At 53.6% G+C, this 21414-nt stretch overlaps 1 protein-coding gene and 1 non-coding gene across 9 annotated transcripts in view; one reads left to right on the forward strand and one right to left on the reverse strand.

Moving 5' to 3' along the window:
* The first annotated feature begins 303 nt into the window (after window positions 1-303).
* Window positions 304-416, forward strand: LOC115500226. Its single transcript, XR_003964461.1, has one exon. It is a non-coding gene; the product is annotated as a U5 spliceosomal RNA (small nuclear RNA).
* Window positions 417-10495: 10079 nt separating this feature from the next.
* MAPKAP1 (MAPK associated protein 1) overlaps window positions 10496-21414 on the reverse strand; it is a 245090-nt gene continuing 234171 nt past the window's right edge. For 7 of the 8 annotated variants that reach the window (XM_030294471.1, XM_030294467.1, XM_030294468.1 and 4 more), the window contains 2 exons: window positions 17132-17229; window positions 10496-12154 (listed from right to left, as the gene is read on the reverse strand). In XM_030294471.1, coding sequence (XP_030150331.1) covers window positions 12029-12154; window positions 17132-17229 — 224 coding nt within the window. In that variant the 3' untranslated portion in view covers window positions 10496-12028. Of the gene's footprint in view, window positions 12155-17131; window positions 17230-18910; window positions 18997-21414 lie in introns of all 8 variants that reach the window. The other variant, XR_003964401.1, reaches the window with a different exon arrangement.

Raw genomic sequence — 21414 nt, forward strand, 5'->3', positions numbered from 1 at the left:
AAACATATTTATTGGGCTTGATGGCAAACAGATTATGCTTGTCCCGGGAAGGGCAGCTCGAAAGAGAAAACCTTGAAGTCCGGGAAATAATGATGGGGGGAGTTAAATTAAAGTGCATAAAACCCTCCCGAGAGATAACGTCAGGGTGAGTTACAGGCCCGATAAGGGACTGGGGGCTCACAGAGGGGGCTCAGAAAGGTCGCCTGGCGGCGTGCAGAGGACCAGGAATCATAAATATGGGGCAAGATGCCCAGCCGGGGTCGCCGGGGTGAAAATATTGGGGTCATTCCAAAAACAATTATCCTGCTTGGTTTGCTCTTCGGGTCTTGTAAATCTTTCACCTTTTATAAAAGATTTCTGGGGGAAGAAGCACTTTGGAAGCTTTAACTGATTTTTGCGGCCGCTTCCTGGTGGTTCTGCTAAAAGAAAACAAAAAGACAAAGGGGAAAAAGTAATTACCCAGCATTCTCAGGGGCATAGGGAAGGGCTAACGGGTTTCTTCTTATTCCTTGGAGTGTGTAGGCTGCCCTGGGCTTTGACTCACTCCATTTGGAGTCTGGTCACAGTTTAACAATTAATGTGTTCCGTTTCAAGTCCAGTCTCAGCGGGGCTCAGCTTTTGGGGGGGCAGATGTGGCAGCCGTGTGGCGGCCATCTTGACAAACGTGGTGGCCATTCTGACTGAAGAGGCGGCGCCTTGGCCTATGTGGCAGTCCTCTTGGCTCATGCGCACCACATTCAGGGTCCTGAGGCTGCAGTGTGGGTCTAGGCTGTGCCTGGCCTCAAACTCACTGCTCTGCTGTATCCCCTGTTTTCCCATTGTCTGTCCAAGGGGAACCCCGGTTCAAACTCTGTGCCTCTGTGTCTCTGTGTTCTGGGACAATCTGCAGCACCAGCAGAAGATGATAATTCATTCTGCATCAGTTTATGGAGAGCTGTTATATGCCAGCCACCCTGTGGGCCCTGCTGCCTCAGGCTCAGCTGAGGGCTTCCTTTGGGAGGCAGGCATTTCCTAGGTTTCCCTGTCCTCTGGCCACAAAATTGGTGCTACCTCAGAAATCTCTCTCCCATCTACTAGCTCGTTTAATCCTCACGACCCTGTAAGAAGGGGGATTATTAGCCCTATGTTACAGATAAGGAAACTGAGGCCCCGAGAGGTGAAATGATTGGCTTAGTGCCACACAAATAGGGGACAAAGCAGAGGTAGGATTTCAATCCAGACTCCAGAACTGTGTTGTTCCTTGTGTCCATGCCTTTTGGTCAAGAACAAAGGCCTTAAAGGGTTAAGGTTAAGACTGCTGGGTCAGGAGTCAGATGAAACCTGGGTCGAAATTGCTGCCCTGCTTCCTCCTAGCTGTGTGATTGATCTTGGGCGAGTCACTGAGCACTCTGAACCTCACTCTCTTCATCTGTCTAATGGGCACAGTGCTATAGTTCTGCCCCACGCCCCTCCCCCTGCTGTGTGTGCTGTGGAGTCGAGAGGCTTATGCGCCCAGAGTGTGGAGCCCAGGCCTGGAGCCTCTACTGCCCTCTAGAGGTGGAGGCCGTGGTTTATTCGTGAATATCTGTGTATGGGATTTCTCCCAGTCATCTTTCTGGTCAACCAGCTCCCAAAAGGGTATAATTATTCCAATTGAATAAATGTTTGCTGAGTGGGCCATAGACTTCCTTTAGGTTCAAGCCAGACCGAGGTGCAAAAGAAGGGTAGGAGGAGGATCAGAGAGGGGGGTGGCCATGCCCGCCCCAAACTAAACCCAGAGTGTTCACATAGGAATATCGTTCATTGATTCATTGATTCATTCGTTGATTCATTCATTCCACAAATGTTATTGTGTGGAGGGCCTGCTCTGCTAGGTGCTGGGAATACAGTGAATGGGGACCAAGAGGACTTGAGTCCCCCGGGCTCAGAAATCATATCGAAGGCTGAGAGGCAGATGGGAGCCAAAGAAGCCAGGGAGGAGGCCACTGCTGTGTGGTACAGAATGGTGAAGATGGGAGTCTGGACAAAGATGGAGTGATGATCCCCATGGAAGCCTATGGGATAACTGAGGCTCAGAGAGGCAAAGTGATTTGCCCGAGGTCACACAGTTAGTAGGCGACACAGCTGGTTTGCCTGACTCTGGAGGCCACGCTCTCAGCTGGTCCCTGACACGGTTTCCCTTGGATTGCCTGAAAGAGCATTACCAGCCTGAGTTCTGACTTACCCCAGTTCTAGAAACATGTACACATGCTTTGGCAAAAGGGTGCTTGGGAAATGCTGCCTACTTCAGCCCCTTCCCAGGGCACAGTAAACGGTGGTTAGTTAAAGGCTCTGAGAAGTCCTGCAGGAGAAGAGCCTGCTGAGCAGGTACAACACAGCATTTCCCATCTATGTCCATGGAACCCTTTCTGGGGCCGGGACGCCTTCTGGCTTCGTTCCATTCATTCACAAACCTTTGTTGGGCACATACTACATGCCAGGCACTGACCCCTGTAGTCCCCGCCCCCAGGTTGCAGACAGTTAGTGTAAGTCACTTCCCCGGGGCTTCACCCTAAGACAGTGTACCTGGGCAGGAGGAGGGTGTAGAAGATTGTCACCCACCTGCACATTCCTGAGCTCCTGTGGACAGACACCTGCCTGCACGACCCCCTCCTTGGCCCAGTCAGGGCCAGCATTGCTGGTCCCACCGGGGCCCTCGGACGCCCCCACAGTCTCCCCCTGGGAGTTGGTGCTCAGAGGTGAAGGAGTGACAGGGTGGTGGCCGTGCAGATGGGGAGCATGCGGTCTTGGGGGCTGGTGCTTATGGGTATCTTCACCACCAGGATGCCCAAAAGGAGCCAGAGAGAGGGAGAGGTGACCCACAGCCCAGGCCTCTGAGAAGGGGAGTGTGGCCCGGTCCTTGAGGGCCCCGCTTGGTTCCCACAGTGCCTGGCTGTGCTGAGGCCTGTGGGTTTTTATGGGGCTCCCGTTGCCTGCGTTCTCGTGGGCTTCTGTTCCTTGCAGTCAAAATGCCTTGGCTAAGAGGATGCCTTCGAGGGGTCAAACCACCCAGCTCTGGCGGGGCCCTCCCTGGATGCCCTGGAAACCAGAAACCCCAGTCAGCAGCGGAAGGAGCAGAGCAGCAGAGGCGGGCCTTGCCAGCTCAGGCAGGCTTCCTAGAGGAGGAGGAGGTGTTGGAGTCAGGCCAGCCGGACAGCCCAGTTCAGGCATCTGCTGGAAGGCTGTGGATATGATGGTGAGGAGCAGGGGCTTGGGCAGCTGGAACGGCCCTGTTCAAATCCCAGTTCCGCCCTCAGCAGCCATGTGACCTTGGGAAAGCGACAGGACTCCTGTGAGCCTCGACTTCCTCATCTGTCAAATGGGATAATGACAGAGCCTCAAGGTGATCTTTAAGGCCGTAGTCCAGAGTGGCCCAGAGGAAGATTCCACTGGTGGGAGTGTTGGCCCCGCAACAGAGACAGGGTTCTTTTCCTTGTCTTCACATTCTTTTTCTCCTCCGAAGAACCAGAGACTCTCTGGAAAGTACTCCTTGACCTGAAAAAGCCCCCAACTGGACGCTCCTGTGGGTCTGTTCCAGACATGACTTTGCAAATCAGACGTGACAGGGAAATGTGTGCCAAGATGGTGGCCAGCTGTTCGGCTGTGGGGAAGGGGCTGCTTGGAGACGTGTTCGGCCTCCTCGGAGAGCAGACGGCCGTCAGCTTCGGCTGTGCCCGGGGCACAGGTGTGTGAGGGTGGGCGCCCCTGCCCGGGAGGGGAGGGAGGGTTAGCCGGCTGCTGGTGGATGAAGCTCACACACACACACACACACACACACACACCACTATTCCCCGGGGGCGCTGTGGTCGAAGCGAGGATTCCACCTCCACTGTGCCCGTATGGAGGAGGGAGCCCTACAGGTGGGGACATTCGGGACTGGAGTCAGAGGCAGGTCCAGGTCCCACGAACACCCCTTTCCTTGCTGGGCAAACTCCTTCACCCTTTAGGCCTTGTTATTGCGGAAGGATGCTGTGGACCCCCACTTCTCGCTGAGTTTGAGAAAATTAAAAAAAAAGGTATTTAGCAGAGTGGTTGGCACATAATAACTGCTAAAGAGGTGCCCAGATTTTACCTGCCCCCTCCCCTGCTCTGGTAAATGGGGCCCCTTCCCCCGAGCCCCAAAGTCATGGACCTGCTGCCCATCATGGTAGCTCAGCCCCTAGCCCCAGGGATTGGCCCAGGGATGGACATGTGATCCCTGTGGGACCAATCAGAGACCTGGCCTGGGATGTGTATATGGTATTTGGGAGAGAGATCCTTCTGAGGCTTGGAAATCTTGTCTAGGTCATTCTTGCCATGTGGAGGATGATTTCTTTCTTCTTTCTTCTTCTTCTTCTTCTTCTTCTTCTTCTTCTTCTAAGTTTATTTATTCATTTATTTAAGTAATGTCTACACCCAGGGTGGGGCTTGAACTCATAATCCTGAGATCAAGGGTTGCATGCTCTACCAACTGAGCCAGCCGGGTGCCCCAAGGATGCCCTTCTCAGGAAGAGAAAATGAGGCCCAGAAACGGGACAGTAGAGCTGAGGGGCATCAAGGTGACACAGGGCACTGGTGACGCTTACGTTGACCAAAGGCTGGTCTCCCGCGTTGGGAGGTGCGAGTGTCAGCTGGGAGGGGCTCTGTGGCAGCCTAGGAAGGACGTCTGGTCCCTGCTCCCCAGGGAGATAAGTCCCTCCCCTGAACCCAAAGGTCTCCTTTTCCGGCATGGGAGAAACCCCATCCGGGAGTAGCCACCGGGAGGCCCGCTCTCCATAGAAGTGGAGGATTTCTTGGCTAAGCATGAAGACAACCATCTGTGAGCTCTAGGCCCCTGTGGCACCGCGGCCGTGGGTCCCACAGCAAGGCTGCCTGAGCTCAGAGGGAGACCGAGGAGTCACCTCTTGCTAACAGCTCTCCCCACGGACGGGCTGGACTTGAAAGGCACTGGCTTTTCTCCTCCTTGGAGAGTTCCTCTTGCAGTTCTCTGCCTTGGGATCTGTCCTCCCCCGGCATTCACCACTTGTCCTCCAATTAGATCATTCTGAGCCACCCGTCGCCTTTACCAGGAGCCCCTGGCCGCGAACAGAAGAGGGCTGTGTCTGCTTCTACTCCCCAGGCCCAGCAGCTTCTGTTACAGACATCTGGCCACCTGAGCACTTAGAGACAGGGTCATGGCCTCATGGACCAGGAGTTCCCAAGGACAGGCTCTACATCAGATCATTTCCACACATTCAGGGCCTGTTTGGGCAGACTCCAAGGTAGGCACTGGTGGATGCTTGTTGAATGAATGCTGAATGCTTACATTCTTCCAGAGTTGAGGAACTCACTCCTCATCAGGAAACTGCTCTCACCTTATAGTAGCTGCCTTGGAAGGATTCTTTGGGTTTCTTCTGGGGTGGGTTAGACGGGGATCCCTACCTGGCTCCCGGGTCCCCCAGCCTCCCACAATGGCAGCAGCTCCCTCTCCCCATGCCTTCCTCTTGCCAGGATGGAGACACTCTTTGTAAATCTAAGTTAACACGGCAGCTGCTTTAGTCGCAGACCCTGGTTGGAGTCTAAACTGTGGCTTGTCTCTGTCAGTCAAGGCATTCTATCTTCCCCGGAAAGCCATTAGAAAGCAGAGCTGCCCTCTCACCGGATTTCAGGTCTCCGCGCTAAATTTGTAATTCTGGTTAACCATTGCTTGGACAGAGGCCTTTCCTCCACATTGCCTCGATCATGGCGGCTCCTACGGCCCCGGGGCCTCCCTGGGCGTGACCTCACCTCAGCAGCCCATGAGGGACGTCTTATTATTTCTGCCTGCGTCTCACAGATGGGCCGTCAGGCAGATGGAAGGATTCACTCCAAGACCCTGGCACGGTGACTCCGGCAGGAGGGTATGGGCCCCGGTCAGTGCAGCCCCCGACCCCAGAGTGCCAGCTGTGGGGAGAGTGCTCATGCAGGCCCCAGGCCCTGACCTTGGATGCCCCGGGGGACATGAAGCCCCCACCCTATTTGCCCCTAAAGGCAACTGTGGACCCCCCCTCCCCGCCATTATCAGAGCCTTCCCCTGGCTCTTCAAGGCCTACCCCAGGAGGGGGAGTCCTAGGAGGCCGCAGCCCGTGGGCCAATCATGAGGCTTCGCAAAGACAGCTTTGGGGGGCCCTGCATTGTGGGGTGATTGAGGACTCACTCTAGGGGCTGGAGCCAGGTACAGATCAACCAAAACGATCTACTCGAGTTTGCACACGTGTCATCATCGTGGACCCCTCAGCAAGGCCAGCCAGTTCACCCTGGAGGTCACCTACTCTGTGGAGCCGATGACAGCCCCCTTTCATGTGTATTCTCTCAAACATCACCTGTGCACAAGCTGACCTTGGCCCTGTTTGGGGGCCAGGAAAACAGGCACAGAAACACACCAAAGTCACCTGTTGGCAAGTGGCAGAACTAGCGCTTGACCCCATCCTGACCGCAGCGCCCATGCCCTTGGCCCCGGGCCATCCTGGCTCCCCAGACCGGGGCTGCTCTAGTGAATTCTCCCCATAGCCACAAAGCAGCTGTGACTTTCCAGTAAGGAAACGAGACTTCTGACACCTCCCCAGGATCCCAGGGTTTGGCTCAGATGCTCCCCAGTCCAGAGGAGTAACCCCCAAGATGAGGTGGGTGCAGAGGTTTGGGGGCCACCTTGATCTAGAACTTTCCTTCTCTCCTAATTTACAGCCTCCGCCATCCTTTTTCTCCAACGTACATCAGCTAAACCCTTAAAAGAGTCAAGGGCTTGAAGAATGCTAAAAATTTAATGTATGTTAAAAGGGTATTAAATTCTAAACTAAAATTTACATGGGAATATGACATTAAAATATTTTTAGCTTTCAGGAAGCTGGGGGCTGGAATGCTATAACACAGACGAATTTTATCATTTTAAAAAGAATTAGCCTCACAGTATTTCTTACGTATTCATGGAGGGAATGCATACAGATGGGAGCTCTGTCTGGAGTTTCTCTGCAGAGGCAGGCAGGGGGGGTGGGCGTGGGGTGGAAGGGGGCGGGTGGGCACTGAGAGGGGGGCGGGGAGGGGCGCCCAGAGACCTTCCCTAGGGGCCTGGGTTGACGCCCTGAGGCCTGAAGTCCTGCTGGCCGGGAAGACCTTGGCCAGGGTGTTCCCAGTGAGTATGTGACCTGGGCACCCTTGTCTCATGGCTGCCCATCCCCCACTGTGCACCAGGCCTGCGACATTATCTTATTTATGCCTCATGCAACTGCCATAGGGCTCCCTCCAGCCGGTGGCACAGCTCAGGAGCAGTGTCCTGCTTCTGAATTAGGAGGGGGGGAGCCCCAGGGACGGGCAGAGCTGGGTCCCTGACACAGCTGCCTCTCCCCAGCCCACCCCTGCTCCAGGTATCGTCACAGGGCAGAGAGCCAGAGGGGCTCCTCTGCCCATCTGCTCTGGGACCCTGTGACCCAGCAAGGGTCCCCAAAGGCCTATTACACTAGAGGTCATGGTCAAGGGAAGGCCCCGCACTTGGTGGCCCATTCAGTCCTTGTCACAGCCTGGGGGGCGCTGACTGGGGACGGTTGTCCTAGGCAGCCCAGAGTGGGAGCTGAGTGCATACCAGCCCAGGCTGGGTCACTGACCCCTTATCACTGAGATGAGCTCTCTCTAAGCAGTTTATTTAAAAAAAAAATTTTTTTTTTAAGTTTATTTATTTTGAGAGAGAGAGAAAGAGAGCACGCATGTGTGTGGGTGAGGGGCAGAGAGAGAGAGGGAGAGAATCTCAAGCAGGCTCTGCACTGTCAGCACAGACCCCGACTCGGGGCTCGATCTCACGAACCGTGAGGTCACGACCTGAGCCAAAATCCAGAGTCAGACACTTATCCGACCGAGCCACCCAGGCACCCCTGAGAGGAGTTCTACTTTCTCCATTTTACAGATGGGGAAACTGAGGCTCCTCAATCACCTGGCTGGACAAGGGCAGGCCGGGGCTTCCTACCTGGGGCTTTGACTTTAGGCCACGGCTGTGTCCTGGAGGAGGCCCCTGAACCCCTGGGGTTGGTGACAGCGGGAAGGCCCAGCAGACAGCCCTCCCCACCCTGGCTGAGGGCACCTGCAGTCGGCCAGGACGGGGCGGGGAGAGCGGCTCAGACTGGCAGCCAGCTCTGGTCCCAGGAGGAATCCCGGCCAGGACAGGGGCCGGCACGGGCAGAAATGACCACTCGCTGCCTGGCGGGCGCCTCCCCAGCCGCCGCACCTCCGGGAGGTCACTCATTGGCAGTTAAAAATCTATTGTGACTTGTCAGAAAAATGAATAAATGGGCACATTATTTTTTCATTCCAGACCTCAGCATCTGTTTGTCTAATCAGGAAGGAGAGTGGGGAAGTCGGCAAGGGCTGCCGTGCACGTTTCATGTAAGTTTTCCTCTGTCAGAGGAGTTTAAATGGGTAATGAACAGGCTGTGGTGATTTGAAATATAATCCCATTACGCTGACGAGATTACAGGGCTTCGAGACTTCACAAATCACTCTTAGGGCTTTTATAGCAAACACCACCCTGTTGGGACTTTGCATTTAAGCAGAGGTGTTTGGTGGGAACAGAACATGACAGGCTTAACTCTTTCCCCCTCCTGGGCTGCTCTGTGAACAGCAGGGCCCTCCCCGTTGGGGCCTTGGTGGTGCCTGCAGGATGTGGGGCGTTTAGGCCTCATCGGCCATCGGGGGCCAAGATGGAGGCCGGTCGGGAGGCTGGAGGCCACTTCCCAGGGGAGGGACTCTGCTACTCTGCCTGCTACCGCATCTGCAGAAGGAGGATTAGGGGGCCGGGGGCCATCACGCCGGGCCCTTCCCAGCCCGGTTGGTGCGGAACGGTTCCAGCTTCCTGACACACTCCTGCACGCTGTGTAACCTACCCCTCAGGGAGCCCCAGGACACCCGTGACACCGGGAGCTGGCCGCCGCACCACATACCTCAGGCCTCCAGGCCCCCGCTGGTCCCCCCAGAGTTTCCATGGCAGCCACTCCGGGGTAGCCTGGGGATCACTTGTCCATCTCCTGGCCTCACCAGACCGTGAGCGCCTTGACGGCTACGTCAGAACCTCGCTCCCCTCCCACCGCTGATGTTTGGCAACCTGAGCCGGGGAACGGAAGCAGCTGGCGGGTTTTCAGGGGCACAACAGGGGTGGGGGTAAGCTTCTTCACCATGAAGAGAAGACTCAGGGTGGGGGTCAGTGTGGACACCGGTCCTGGGGCCGCGGTAGGGGGTGCTGGGAGGCAGCTGCCACTCAGGGTGGAAAAGGGATCTGACGTGCAGAGGCTGAGGCGCGCTGGGTGGTTCTGGCAGGCCACTAGGGAAGGTCAGCCTAGGGTGACCAAATGGGCCAACAAGGAAAAGCACGGAGCCACACGGGGGCGCGTGCTCCACTGGCGGAGGTGTGCAAGCAGGGGCTCAAAGACTGGGAGGGCACACGCACTTGCCGCCCCAAGAGAGGAGGATGGACTAAACGGCCGCGAGTCTTTCTCGGAATTCTTGTTCAGAAGCAGAAAGGCTCCTGCAAGTTTTGGCAAACAGAAGCCGCCGGAAAGAAGGCTGGGCTCACTGATTCCGAGACATGAAAGACACTCTCTAGAAAGCTCCGCAGAGGTCACCTACTCCAGCATCTCTATTTACGGATGAGGAAACCGAGGCCCCGCGGAGGCAGTGCCCACCTCAAGGCCGCAAAGCCACCAGCTGTGGCTGCGGGTGTCGGTCGTGGTGTGTCCCAATGAGAGGTGAGACCCTTCCACGCCCCAAGTCCTCACCTCTGGAACAGAGGTAATGCCAGGACCTGCCACAGGTCGGCTGTGGGAGTTACAGGGGCCCAGGCATATGGGTCGGGGCCCAGCACACAGCCCGCCTGGTGTGCTGTAGGCCAACAGGCCGGGGTGGGGGGCGGGGGGGTGCGGTTCCCAGCGGCCAGCTGAGGCCAGGGCTCCAGGGAGCGGGGCTGCCGGCACTGTCATGTGGGGTGGGGGCGGGGCCGCCCCGGAGCCAGGCCAGGGTGCTGCTGGGAGAGCAAGTGGGGCCCAGGGGGACCTTACCTCGGCTCTGCCGAGCTCCTGCTTTGTCAGGTGTATCCCCGAGGAGCTCCTGGTCCTCTCTTAAAATCCAGGTGTGGGGTGTGAGAGAGGGGCCGAGGAAAAACTGAATTTAAACGGTCCTGATATCTGGTCGGCCTGGGTGGTTTTACGGTGTTCCCCCTTCAATTCTTGCGTCAGCTGGACAGATGAGCTTTACGTAAACTGCGCACGTGCCATACTTCCCGATATGAGAACGGGGTGGGTCTCCGTACTGGAGGGAGGTCAAGATCTCGATGTCGCCCCCGAGTGAAGAGGGTCATCCTGTCTTGCTCAGTATGTGAGGAAGCCCACGGTGCATTTCAGAGAACTTGGGCACATCAGCTGCCGCGAATGCCCCTCCCCAGAGTGACGCGCAAGTCAGGATGATGTGCTCGAGACTTCGAGAATTCAAAGCAATACGCAAAAGATGGTATTTATATGACTTTTATTTTAATATCGTTTTAATATTGAATATGTCACAAGATTTAATGACCAAATTAGTCATTTACATTTTTCAAAGGTATCTAAATATAAAATTGCTAAAAATCCAAATACAGATAGCAAGCTACAAATAATATTTCTTTTGTTTCTGGGGTGGGTAGGAATGGAAGACGTTAGAAAAGGATGCTTCTGTTGGCTGAACAAAGATCAGAATGAAAGAGGAATTCATTAAAATGCCCCCAGTGCAAAGAAACACACTCGACTTGGAGATGCTGTTTTCGTCACATCTCTTCCTGTACAACAATTTAAAAAACTGTTTGAAACGCGGGTCCTCAGTGAAACATCCGGTCCTCGACCCTGGCCGGGGACCGTGCGAAAGGACGTCACTCTGGGAGGGACCCTGGAGTGGCTGGTGAGGACCGCAGAGGCATCTGGTGTGGCCAGAGGTGTGGTGTCAGCGATGCTCGATCCTTGCCCGCCCCCCACCCGCGCAGTCGGACCCGGGGGAGCAGGCGTCCCTCTGTCCTGCCATCTCTGCTCACCGCGCCCTGACAGAGTGAGACAAAGCAGCGTCCCGCCTGCTCAGACAAGGAGGCAGGCACTGTGTGGACAGGAGGAAGGGGAGCGGGGGCCCTTCTGAGTCAGTAGAGCAGAGACTCTCCCAGTTCCAGGAGAAGTCCACATGCAGGTCTAATTGCTAGCTGAAACGGACACTTGCTATTTAAGAAATGGAAAAGCCCGCTTGTGCCGGGAGCTCAGCGTGACCCGAAGACCAGCCGTCACCCCATTCTCCCGGCGCCCCGGGCATAAACTGCACGCAGTCCCGCGTCTCCAAAACCAAGAGGTTCGGGGATGAGCGGACGAGAGGTGACTCCTGAAGGGGCACAGCCTGGGACACACATCGCCGGCTCCCCTTCCTAACTTTAGTAAGATACTATCCTCAAAGCAATGCACTCATTTAAACAAATGGCATAGTTAAAACTATTGACTAAGCCCTAAACATTTCTTCTGAGAAATCGAGCCATAGCTTTTCCAATCTGCTTGTTCAATATGGGAACAGATTTTAAAGAGAATGACATGATCAATCCTCTGCCCCAAAGAATGGCCCGTCATACCAACCGTGGTAAAGAGTACACCTGTTTATTAAAAGGAAAAAAAAAAAAAAAAAAGAAATGTACATTTTTGTTCTTCGTTTGTTTTAAGAAATTTGATCAAGTTGCAAGGAAATGTCTGGGCATGGCTATGTACATCCTCAGCAGGGCCGTCGGGCAGTGAAGATGGCTGGGCGGGGTGCCTGTGTTCTGGCCCCTGGCACTGCTCATCAAAGCCACTGCCACTCAGGCTTCGGTCCCGTGGAGATGTCCCCGGCTCCGTTCCCCAAGAGCCCCCCAGCCTTGTGGCCGTGAGCCAGGGGCTGGCCTGCCGCTGAGGACTGCGGGACACGGGGTGGGCTCTAGGGCCACCTGGCCCCGGCAGGCAGGCTCTGAGCTACGGCGACAGATTGGGGTTGGAGGCCGGTGTCATTGCTGCCCTGATTTCTTCTCCTTCTGGAAGCTGAAGCTTGTACGTCTGTTCAGTTTTCTTTGTTTTTGAGCAAAATAGTCAGCCCGGGCAGTGCTTGCTCGTGATTCCAGGATGTAGTTCACCTAGAAAGCAAGAGGACATAGTCCAGTCACTCGGCAGCCTCTCCGTTCGCCCAGGGCGAAGAAGGGAAGGGCCCTGACCCAGGCTGGGAGCCCAGGTGCTCTCTTGTGCCCGGAGCCGAGTCACCGCAGCAACCTGGCAGGCTGGGACGGAGCCCGCTTTAAGCCGGAAGATGGAGGCCTGGAGGGGACAAGTGGCTGCTGCGGGCCCTTCAGCCACCAGTGGTGGAGCTTTTCTGATTGCAGAGCCTGTGCTCCCTCCTCAGCACATGCTGCCTTCCGGAAGGCCGTGCGCCAGGCTTCCTGGTTCTGTTCGCCTGCTGTGCAGTCCTGGGCCTGCACAGGACTTCCTTGAGCCCTGCTTTCCTCGTCTGGAAGACGAGAACATTGCAGGGATGAGAAACCAACTGAACCGAGGCTCTGAACGCAGCCTCCCCCTCCCCGCCCCCAAAGGTACAGAGCTTCTACTTACGGGATTTCCTCTACTGCCCACGAGCACCCTGCCCACCTGGACTCATCTGATAAAAAGGAGTGAGCCTCAGGGAAGGGCACCTCGCTGACCAGGATCACCCAGAGGCAAGGGTCAGAGCTGGGAGGGTCCTCTGTGGGGAGCACACAGCTGGGATGCGCCCGGGTGGCGGCTGCACACGGTCAATGTCCGCAGCACCTCCGGCACCCAAGCACCTCCGTGTCTGAGCCTGGCCCCATGCTTGGTTCAAGAGACTGGGGAAAAGTAAGACATGGTCCCTGCTCCGAGGCACTCACAGCCTGGTGAGTACCCAAGAGCATGACAAGCGTGACACCCGAGACAGAAGGAGCACGAAAGAATGGGGTAATGATCAGGGAGACGTGGGGCAGGGACGTCTTGCAGAGGGAATGAGCCAGTTGGGTTCTGAGAGAGAAATAGGGGTCTGGGGTGTACAAGGGGCAGGGGAGAACCGGCACGCGTCCCAGCACAGCAGCGGAAGACAGCGAGGGATCTGTGGAACCGAACAACTTAGTGGGCGGTCCAGGTGGGCCGGGAGGAGCCAGGGAGGGCAGTGGTGCCGGGATCAGGCCTGTGCCACAGTGTGGACCGTGAACTCCAGGCTGGGCAGCATGGTGGTGGCGCTGCTGGGGTGCTCTGCAAGGACCAACTCATGGAACCTTCACAAAAGCCCACGACATCGATGCCGTCATCATCCCCTTGTGCAGATGAGAAAATCAAGGCACAGAATGGCGGTGCGTTTACTCAAGGCCACAAAGCCAGCAAGTGTCTGCGCCGGGATTGCCCTTGATTAACATGCTTCTAGTCTCCCAGGCCCCTGGCCTCCAGAGAGGCGTGCCCCCCCACCCCGCCCAGATACCATTCCTCCCACTGCCCCTGCCGCCCTCTGGCTGGGGCTTTTTTTTGAACAAACACCTTTCTCTTCACTCTCAAGTATCTAAAAGTTATGCTAGGAAACCCAAGTATTTTGACTCCATCGACCAGCCACCACTTCCGTTGATTCCCCTCTGAGGGCCCCGCGTCCCACACCCTAAGCGGGCGAGGGCCGCGCTGACTGTGAGAAAGGAGTCGGGGGTGTCGTGGGGAAGCGGTGCGGGATGGATGCCTCACAGACACGGTGTCCCCCTCCAAACTTCCTGCTCTGACAGTCGCCAGCAGCAGCAGGCGTTAAGGACTGGTGTGTGAGTACAGAAGGCCTGACATGCTTGGCCCACTGCCTCGCTGAGCTACCAGCTGAGAGCAATAAATCATGAGGACCGCGGGGCCGGGCTGACGATGTGGGACACTACAATGCATGGAAATAAGAGGTTTTATCATTCTTAATAAGAGCAATCTTTGGATTATACTGTTTGCACACTCAGCCAACCTAGTGTTTTCAGTGTATTTTTGGCACACATAACTTGACAAAAGCATTTAAAAATGATCCTTAACTAGCCAACTATCTCCTAAATTTATTATCTTCAGTGCTTTGTGATAATCACATAGATAATTTTAATGGAAGATTAATGTAATAATCAAAAGATAAAAACGCCCTTTGGTCTGCCATTAGTTGGTTAATATGCTGTGGCTTAAAACTGGCACAATTTTATGCACTATAGAGTGTTTCACTTTCAATGCATTTTACAGCTTACGGCATAAAAATATAGGGAGTTTTCATGGTCAATAAAGCCACAGCCTCCATCACTCGATCACGAGAAGAACCCAATTTGAAGAGACCAATGATTCCTCTGAGATTCATCTCGAAGCCTGCAGAATTAGGGACCACACATGGCTTAGCTCAGTTACAGCTCGGGGTTGAAAGGACAGGCCTGGGACTCCTTCGGGCTGGGGTTCAAGCAGAGGCTCCAACCTTAGCACATTCTCTGGCTTTGGGCCTCTATTTCCTCATCTACAAAATGGGGATGATAATGTCTACACTCTGCAGGGCAGTCGTGAAGATTAAATAATTACATACAATGTCTTGTATGCCGTTGGCGTTCAAGAAATGAGAGACATTAATGTTTCCACACGAGAGAAGAACATGACGGGATAAAATCACTGGACGGAGACTGCCTGTTCGTAACATCTTCTTTCACAGTGGCCTCTGGCCCTTATCTCCTCCCTTCAGTTTCCATCAAAAGCTCTCATTTTATGCAAAACTTCTGAATTCTAGGACCACCACGTGCAGTACTTGAGTCTAGGCCTGACACCTGGAAGAGCCTCCGATGGAAACATTTCTGGCAAATTCTGGGACGCGGGGCCGGGGCCTCAGCCACTCGGTGCCGGTGCAAAGCCCGCAGTCACTGTGGGGATGGCAGAGAAGGCTAAGTATTTAAATTGCTATAAAAATCAGAGACAGAAAACATGAAATTTAATCTTCCATCAGGATCATGACCATTAGCTCTCTAAGTAAATCAGGTCTGGGCTCGCTGTGACTCTCCTGGAGTCTCGGGCGTGATGCAATATTTCTGCAAACATTTTCATATGAAAACAGACATTTCAGGAGAGGCGACAGGCCTCAGGGATTTTGCAGAAAAGCATCTGCTTTGAGGGAGCATTTGGTCCTGGAAAATGATTTCTCTGCACTTGCTCTCGCAGAGCCTCGGACTGAAGTCATAAACCCGTGTTTCTGTCATCAATCTGCTGTTGTGAAAATTATTTTGATGTCAAACACAGGATTATAATTTTACTAGAATCCTTCTCAGGTCTTGAATATTTTAATGCTGGCTATAAAAAAAGGCCAGCCCCTGATGGGGTAATGGAATATTTCTTTACCTGGTCCCCGAACACTGCACAAGTTCCCTGTGCTGTCTGGTGACAATCTGGCAAGTTAACTATTAGCTTGCCGGTTTCAGGCACCGCAGCACACCCCGTGTGTCCCCACCAACTGGTCCGAGGTGGGCCCTGGTCCCGACTGTCCCCCCCACCAGCTTTATCCTTCCATGTCCATCTACTACTTTTGGAAATCTTTGGCAGCCATGAGGACGTGGCCTCGAAATGTCTCTGCAAAACAATGCCATTTCATGGAAACCTCTCTTTCAACTCCTCGAGGGTGCACACATCCGGGGGGTCAGGAGCCCAAGTTCTGGAAGCTGCCAAACCTGCGGTCAGGTCCAGTTCTGCCATTCATGGTCCTGGCTAAGATCTGTTTCTGAGTCTCAGTTTTCATCTAGGAAATGGGATGAAGTGGGAAAGATTTTTACAGTACCGTCTTGCAGAACCATGGAGATTCTGTGAAAGAAGGTAGATAGTGCTTAGCTCAGGTCCTGTATTCTGCAAGCCCTCAAGTACAGCTTAGCTACTTTTATTATTATTACTCGACGGCTTTCACTCTCAAGAGGAGAATGAACACTAACTTAGGTAGGTTTACACGACCTCATTTGACCCCTGTTCCAAGAGCCCTTTGCTGCGGTGGGGCAGGGTACCTACCATTATCTCCATTTTACAGGCAGAGAAACTGAGGCCCTGAGAGGTGATGTGACCAGCCAGAGTCACACAGAGTTACCAGAGTCACCCCTCTGGCTGTAAGCCCTGCTCCACCCCAACTAAGCAGCTCTGTTGTTGCTATCTGTTCCGTCTGTGGAAGATTCGGCTTGAAGAAAGCACTTTTGGTTTCGAGAAGTCTGAAAACCACTAGTCCAGGGTGACTCAGAGTGTGGTGCACAGACCAACAGCCTGGGCAGGACCTGGGAACCTCTTAGAGATGCACTGTCTCGGGCCCTACCCCAGCCCTCCCAAGACCCCAGGGGAGCTCTTCTCAGCCCGTCTCCATTTTGCAAGGTTCTGCGTGACCTGACCTTTCTGCCCCGCTCTGCTCCAGCCATATGGGCCTGGGTGCCACCCCCCAGCCTCACACGCTTGCCCTGCTTCTCCGCCCTCCACAGTCTGCTCCAGGAGATGCGTTTTCTCTCTCCCCACCTGGTAAAATCTGTGCCTTTCATCTAGCCGTCAGGGTTCAGCTCTCCACCCGTCCCCTCTACCCCCGTCAGTTTACCTCTTCCACATCCACGCGGTACCTTTGTGACTGTTTAACAACCTGTGTAATTTAATGTTTAACGTGTGTCTGCTCTGACAGAGGAAGAGCTTTCTGGGGGCAGGGCCGGGTCCGTCACCGCAGCATCCTGAGTGCTAGCCTGGCACACAGAAAGTGCTCAGTGGGCACGGCTGAGGTCCAGTAACATAGGATTGTACCGTGAAGTTGAACATGTTTATGACAGGTTGCTAAAATTACCTTGAATACATTAAGTGTCTCCACACAAGAACAACAATCTCCTTGGGGCCCGTTCCTGGAGCCTCAAGGAGCTCCTGACAATGGATGGGAGGAGAAAAATGGTGCATAAAAAGGATAAATACACGAAGAAGCAGGATTACTGGAGGAGGAAGCCCCAGGGACTCCGCTTTGGCTGACGTGGGTGTGGAGCCCTGTCCAGTGCGGGGAGGAGGGGGCTGCCGCTGGCCTGAGAACCGGCCGTGCAGAAGCCCACCCCGCACACGGGCGGAGGAGGAACACTCACCTTGAGTACGATTTCGTTGACGGTAGCAGCGTCAGATTCAAAGTAGAGGTGTTTATAGTCATGATTGCTTAGATACGTGAGTTTAAATATTGCATGACCTGGAGAGAGAGAGAGAAAAGGCAATGAGGGGGTTCTGGCGACTTCCCTTTGGGGAGGCCCTCACATATTCTCCCCTTGTCATTCCAGTTCAAGCAAGAGCAAGTGAAGGCGGTGAGGCCGAATGCTCCCAGGAGCAGTTCATTTTTCTCATCACGGGCCAGGGAGAAAATGGACAGTTAAAAAAAAAAAAAATCAAATGGCTAGTTAGGTCTCCTTCCACTCTGGAGCGTGTTCAGAGCATGCCACATTAGGAAGGCTGTGCAGAACTACGTCTATACGGTGAGTACATGGAACAGGTGGCAGTTCTAAGGTAGACGACCAGTTAACCCCAAACGATTACCGTGAAAATAAAACTGTGCTTCAAGCCAAACGAGCAACAGGAAGGACAGAGGCTGCCGGCAGTGCCATCGCAAGGCTTTTCTGTGGCTCTGGCTACAGCAGGGAAGGGCAGTCCTGGTCTTGCGACCCTGAGTGGAAGCTGCTCCTGGACCTCTGGTCACTTCTATCCTAGAAGGACGGCACTTCACCCAGCTGTCCGACCTTGGGGGGCCAGACCCTCTGAACACACAACTCTTTCCCAAAATCAAGTTCCTGCACGCTCCTTTCCTACCACCTTCAGGATAACCTTGTCATTTCTGGGACTGCTTCCTGTCCAGCCTCCCCTCATGCTGCCCTCCTGTGCACAGGCCAGCCCCCGTGGCACTGCACACGCCCACCAGCCGAGGCCTGGGGCATCGTCTCTCACTGACCAGTCCGGAAAAGACCTGCTGACCCTGGGTTACACGGCTCACCTGCTCCCTCCTGGGGCGAGTCTTCTTAGCTATACTCCTAGATACCCTTCTCATGCAGGCCTCCTATAATACATGCGGCCTATATTGTCCATGACACCTGCAGACAGGGGTCATGTGCCTGTCCTTCGGGCCAGATGTGCCACATTCCCTCCTCTAAACAGAGATGCCAGCCTGTTTCAGTCCCAAGTGAAGCCCTCCCTGGCCCATCAGCACGTGCTGTCCTTGAGTTGTGGGAGACCCTGTGGCACTCTAAGAAAGTCCTCTTGCACCTTAAGCTATTTTGAAGTCGGTTTCCATTACTGGCAACCCAATGAGCATTGCTTCCGAGAGACATGCAGTCAGTGCTCAGCAAAGTTCCCAGACTCAGGAGCGGCCGGTGACCTCCTCCTGCAGACAGCCTCAGAAACAACCTTCCCTGGTCTGCTCTGTAGACCTCAGTGCTGGTGAGATTAAGCATATCCTTTCTAATAGGCCTTCTCATCCGTTTTGCTTTTAATTGAAACAGCCCTGGTCATAGTTATTAATTAATAATATATCACCCATATTACTGTAAGTTCACTTCTTTCCCGGAGAAATCTTCTTGGGGACTTTATTTACAGTAGCTAATTCTTCAGTTCTCCAAAAATAAACTGATATATGTTGTACATTTGTGGCCAGGAAAGTTGAGCTGCTGGTATTTTATCCTGGAAACATCATTATGATATACTAATTGTGACTATAAATTCTATATTGAAAAAATTAGCTAATAATTTCTGAAAAACCTTTCAGTCACTTGACAAATTTAGCCTGATTCTAAATCATGGTACTAAAATGTTAGAATTCCTAGCCAGAAGCTAATCATTCTGTTAATATGTAAATGACTTGTTTCTGATAAGAAAGTGAATCTCACATAAAAAGATGTATCTGTATGTATGGTGTGCGTTCCTTTATCTTCACAGGACCCGCTTTGGAAGAGTAGTCTTGATGGTGATATCACTGTGTGGAAGAACAATGCAGTTAACCGTTGGCCATACTGTGATCAAGTAGGGACATCCATGAAGGTCACAGGGCTGTGAAGGACAAACAGAGACACGCCCTCCAGGAGGCCTTACCGCTGACACCTGGCCATGACAGACACAGACACCAGGGCCTGGGGCTAAAAAGGACCAGAAGGTCTTGGGGAGGCCTGTAGACCTGAAGCTTCAGGGTTCACTGACCACTTTGATAAGGGATCTCATGGACGGTCTACACCACCTGCTCCCACTCATCACTGGCAAAACAAAACCAAACCTCAAGATGCCAGACCATGTTTTGCCCCAAAACTGAAACGCTATAAAAACCTTTTCTGCACTGTTTAGGGAGAGCCAAATCTATACATGGCAATATGTGATATGCAGTCTGCACCGGCCTGCGGGAGCCTCTAGAAACCCGGACACTGTCCTCTTGGGATCACACTGCCTGTGGAGCGTATCGACTGCGGGCTGATAGAGGGGAGGTCTGCAGCTCATCTGTACAACGGTCACATGAAAAACAAAAAGAAAACATCCCAAGTCTCCTGAAAGGCTGCGTATTTGGGCCAGGTGAACACAAGCACACTAACATCTGTATTTTGCTGTACTGGGGGGCTGCGTGTGTTCCCTGCTTGTTCCCGGTGCTCATTCCAGAGCTCCAAGGAAAAGTGAAGCCGACAGGAATGATGAAGAGTCCGCCACTCACCGCCTCTGAAGCCTCTGATTTATTTGTCCTTTCCAGGGAAAGCATTCACATCACAGAGAGAAGAGAACACTGAGAATGTTATCTAGAGTACTTGTATTTGAATTTCAACGAATCAGCCCTTTTATGATTATTACAGAGCCACAGATGTTAATAACTGGGATGAGGTGTGGGGAGACGGTGACAGCACAGCCCCCTCTTACTCTGTGGGAGAAATCCTGAGGGACAGCTCTAGTGTATAAGCTCAGGTTAAAATCAGCAGCCATGGTTTCACTTATACCGGAGCCATGGGCTATGGGGTCAGCTCAATCCAAGTGAGAGTTTTTGCTGTGAGGACTGTTTTGTTTGGTGGCCAGTTTTACTCAGTTCAGGACCTGCCAGCAGCACAGACTTGTGCAAGAGCCAGAGGAATGAACAGAGAACCGAGAATAATGAGCGCCAAGAGGGTGCTGAGTGCAGGTTGCTGCTGTGGAGACCCCAGATGGAGGTGGGTGGCCCAGGCAGGGAAGGGTCATCAGAGTTTCTTGGAGGAGCTGATACTGGAGCAGTCTTAAAGGAAGATGGGGAGTCAGCTGGGTAAAGGCAGGGGTGGAGAAAGAAGCACCAGGGTCAGGACAGAGGTACGGGGGCCAGAGGCAGTATACCTCCGGGAGACCCGAGCAAGCTCACAAGCAGCGGGGCAGACAAGAGATGACACACGGCAGACACAAAGTGCTGGAAATGCTGGACTGGCCAGCTCAGGGAGCCCCTAGTGGGTTGCAAAGCTGGGCAGTGAAGTAAATGGTCAAACTGTGCTTTTGCTCCTGGCTCCCAGGGCCAGGAGGCAGGGAGACCAGCAGCCAGTCACCCAGGTAGGAGTGTATGCGGTTTTGAGCTGCACAGGGGGCAAAAAGGATGCCGAGAAAGGGACTCACTTGAGAACTGTAGAGAAGATAACACTGGCAGGATTTGGGGATTGTTTTATGACAGAGTAACAGTTAATAAGCAGGATTCACACTTGTGTAATTTCATGGAGTCCAAAACCTATATATTAAGGTATAACAAGTTCGTTGACCTCTTGCTGGAAACAAATCCATCAATAGACATGAGTTATACACACTACATGGTAAATTTCCACCAGAGGCAGAAGGGAAGAAGGAATCACTGGCATTTCAATACCAATTGAACAGGTGTTCAATTAAAAACAGAGTAAGAAAAGTCTGTTATCAAATCTTTATCAGCCTCAGGCACCTCCAGGCTCACCTTAGGTAAGGGAGGAAGGGGGCGGATGACCTCCTGAGCTGCAGCCTACCGGGGCATCTGTCCTGGGATGTTGGTGGGAATCTGAGCTGGGTAGGTCATCCACATCCTCGAAAACTCAAAGAGCATTCGCTTTCATGGGGGGGGGGGGGGTGGTGGTAAGCCAGAGGGGCAAACAGTCTTTGTAAAAATGTCAGCCGAGAAAAAATTATCTATCAGCATGATTGAAAAGAAAATGCAAAATCTAATACTTCAATCAGTCTGAATTATTTTGCTTGGATTGCTAAATTCTGTTTGGAAACTAAGGCATGACAAAAAGCCTGGGACACAGAGGGGAAAGTGTGAGCTCTGGATTCAGACGGACGAGGGAGTTCCAGCGGCAGGACCAGGGCAAGGCACCATCCCTCCAGGTGCCCAGGTCTGCCCCGAGGCATCTCACGTGGCGCCCGGATACAGTGGGGC

Source organism: Lynx canadensis, chromosome D4 (assembly GCF_007474595.2).
Source record: "Lynx canadensis isolate LIC74 chromosome D4, mLynCan4.pri.v2, whole genome shotgun sequence".
Lineage (NCBI taxonomy): Eukaryota > Metazoa > Chordata > Mammalia > Carnivora > Felidae > Lynx > Lynx canadensis.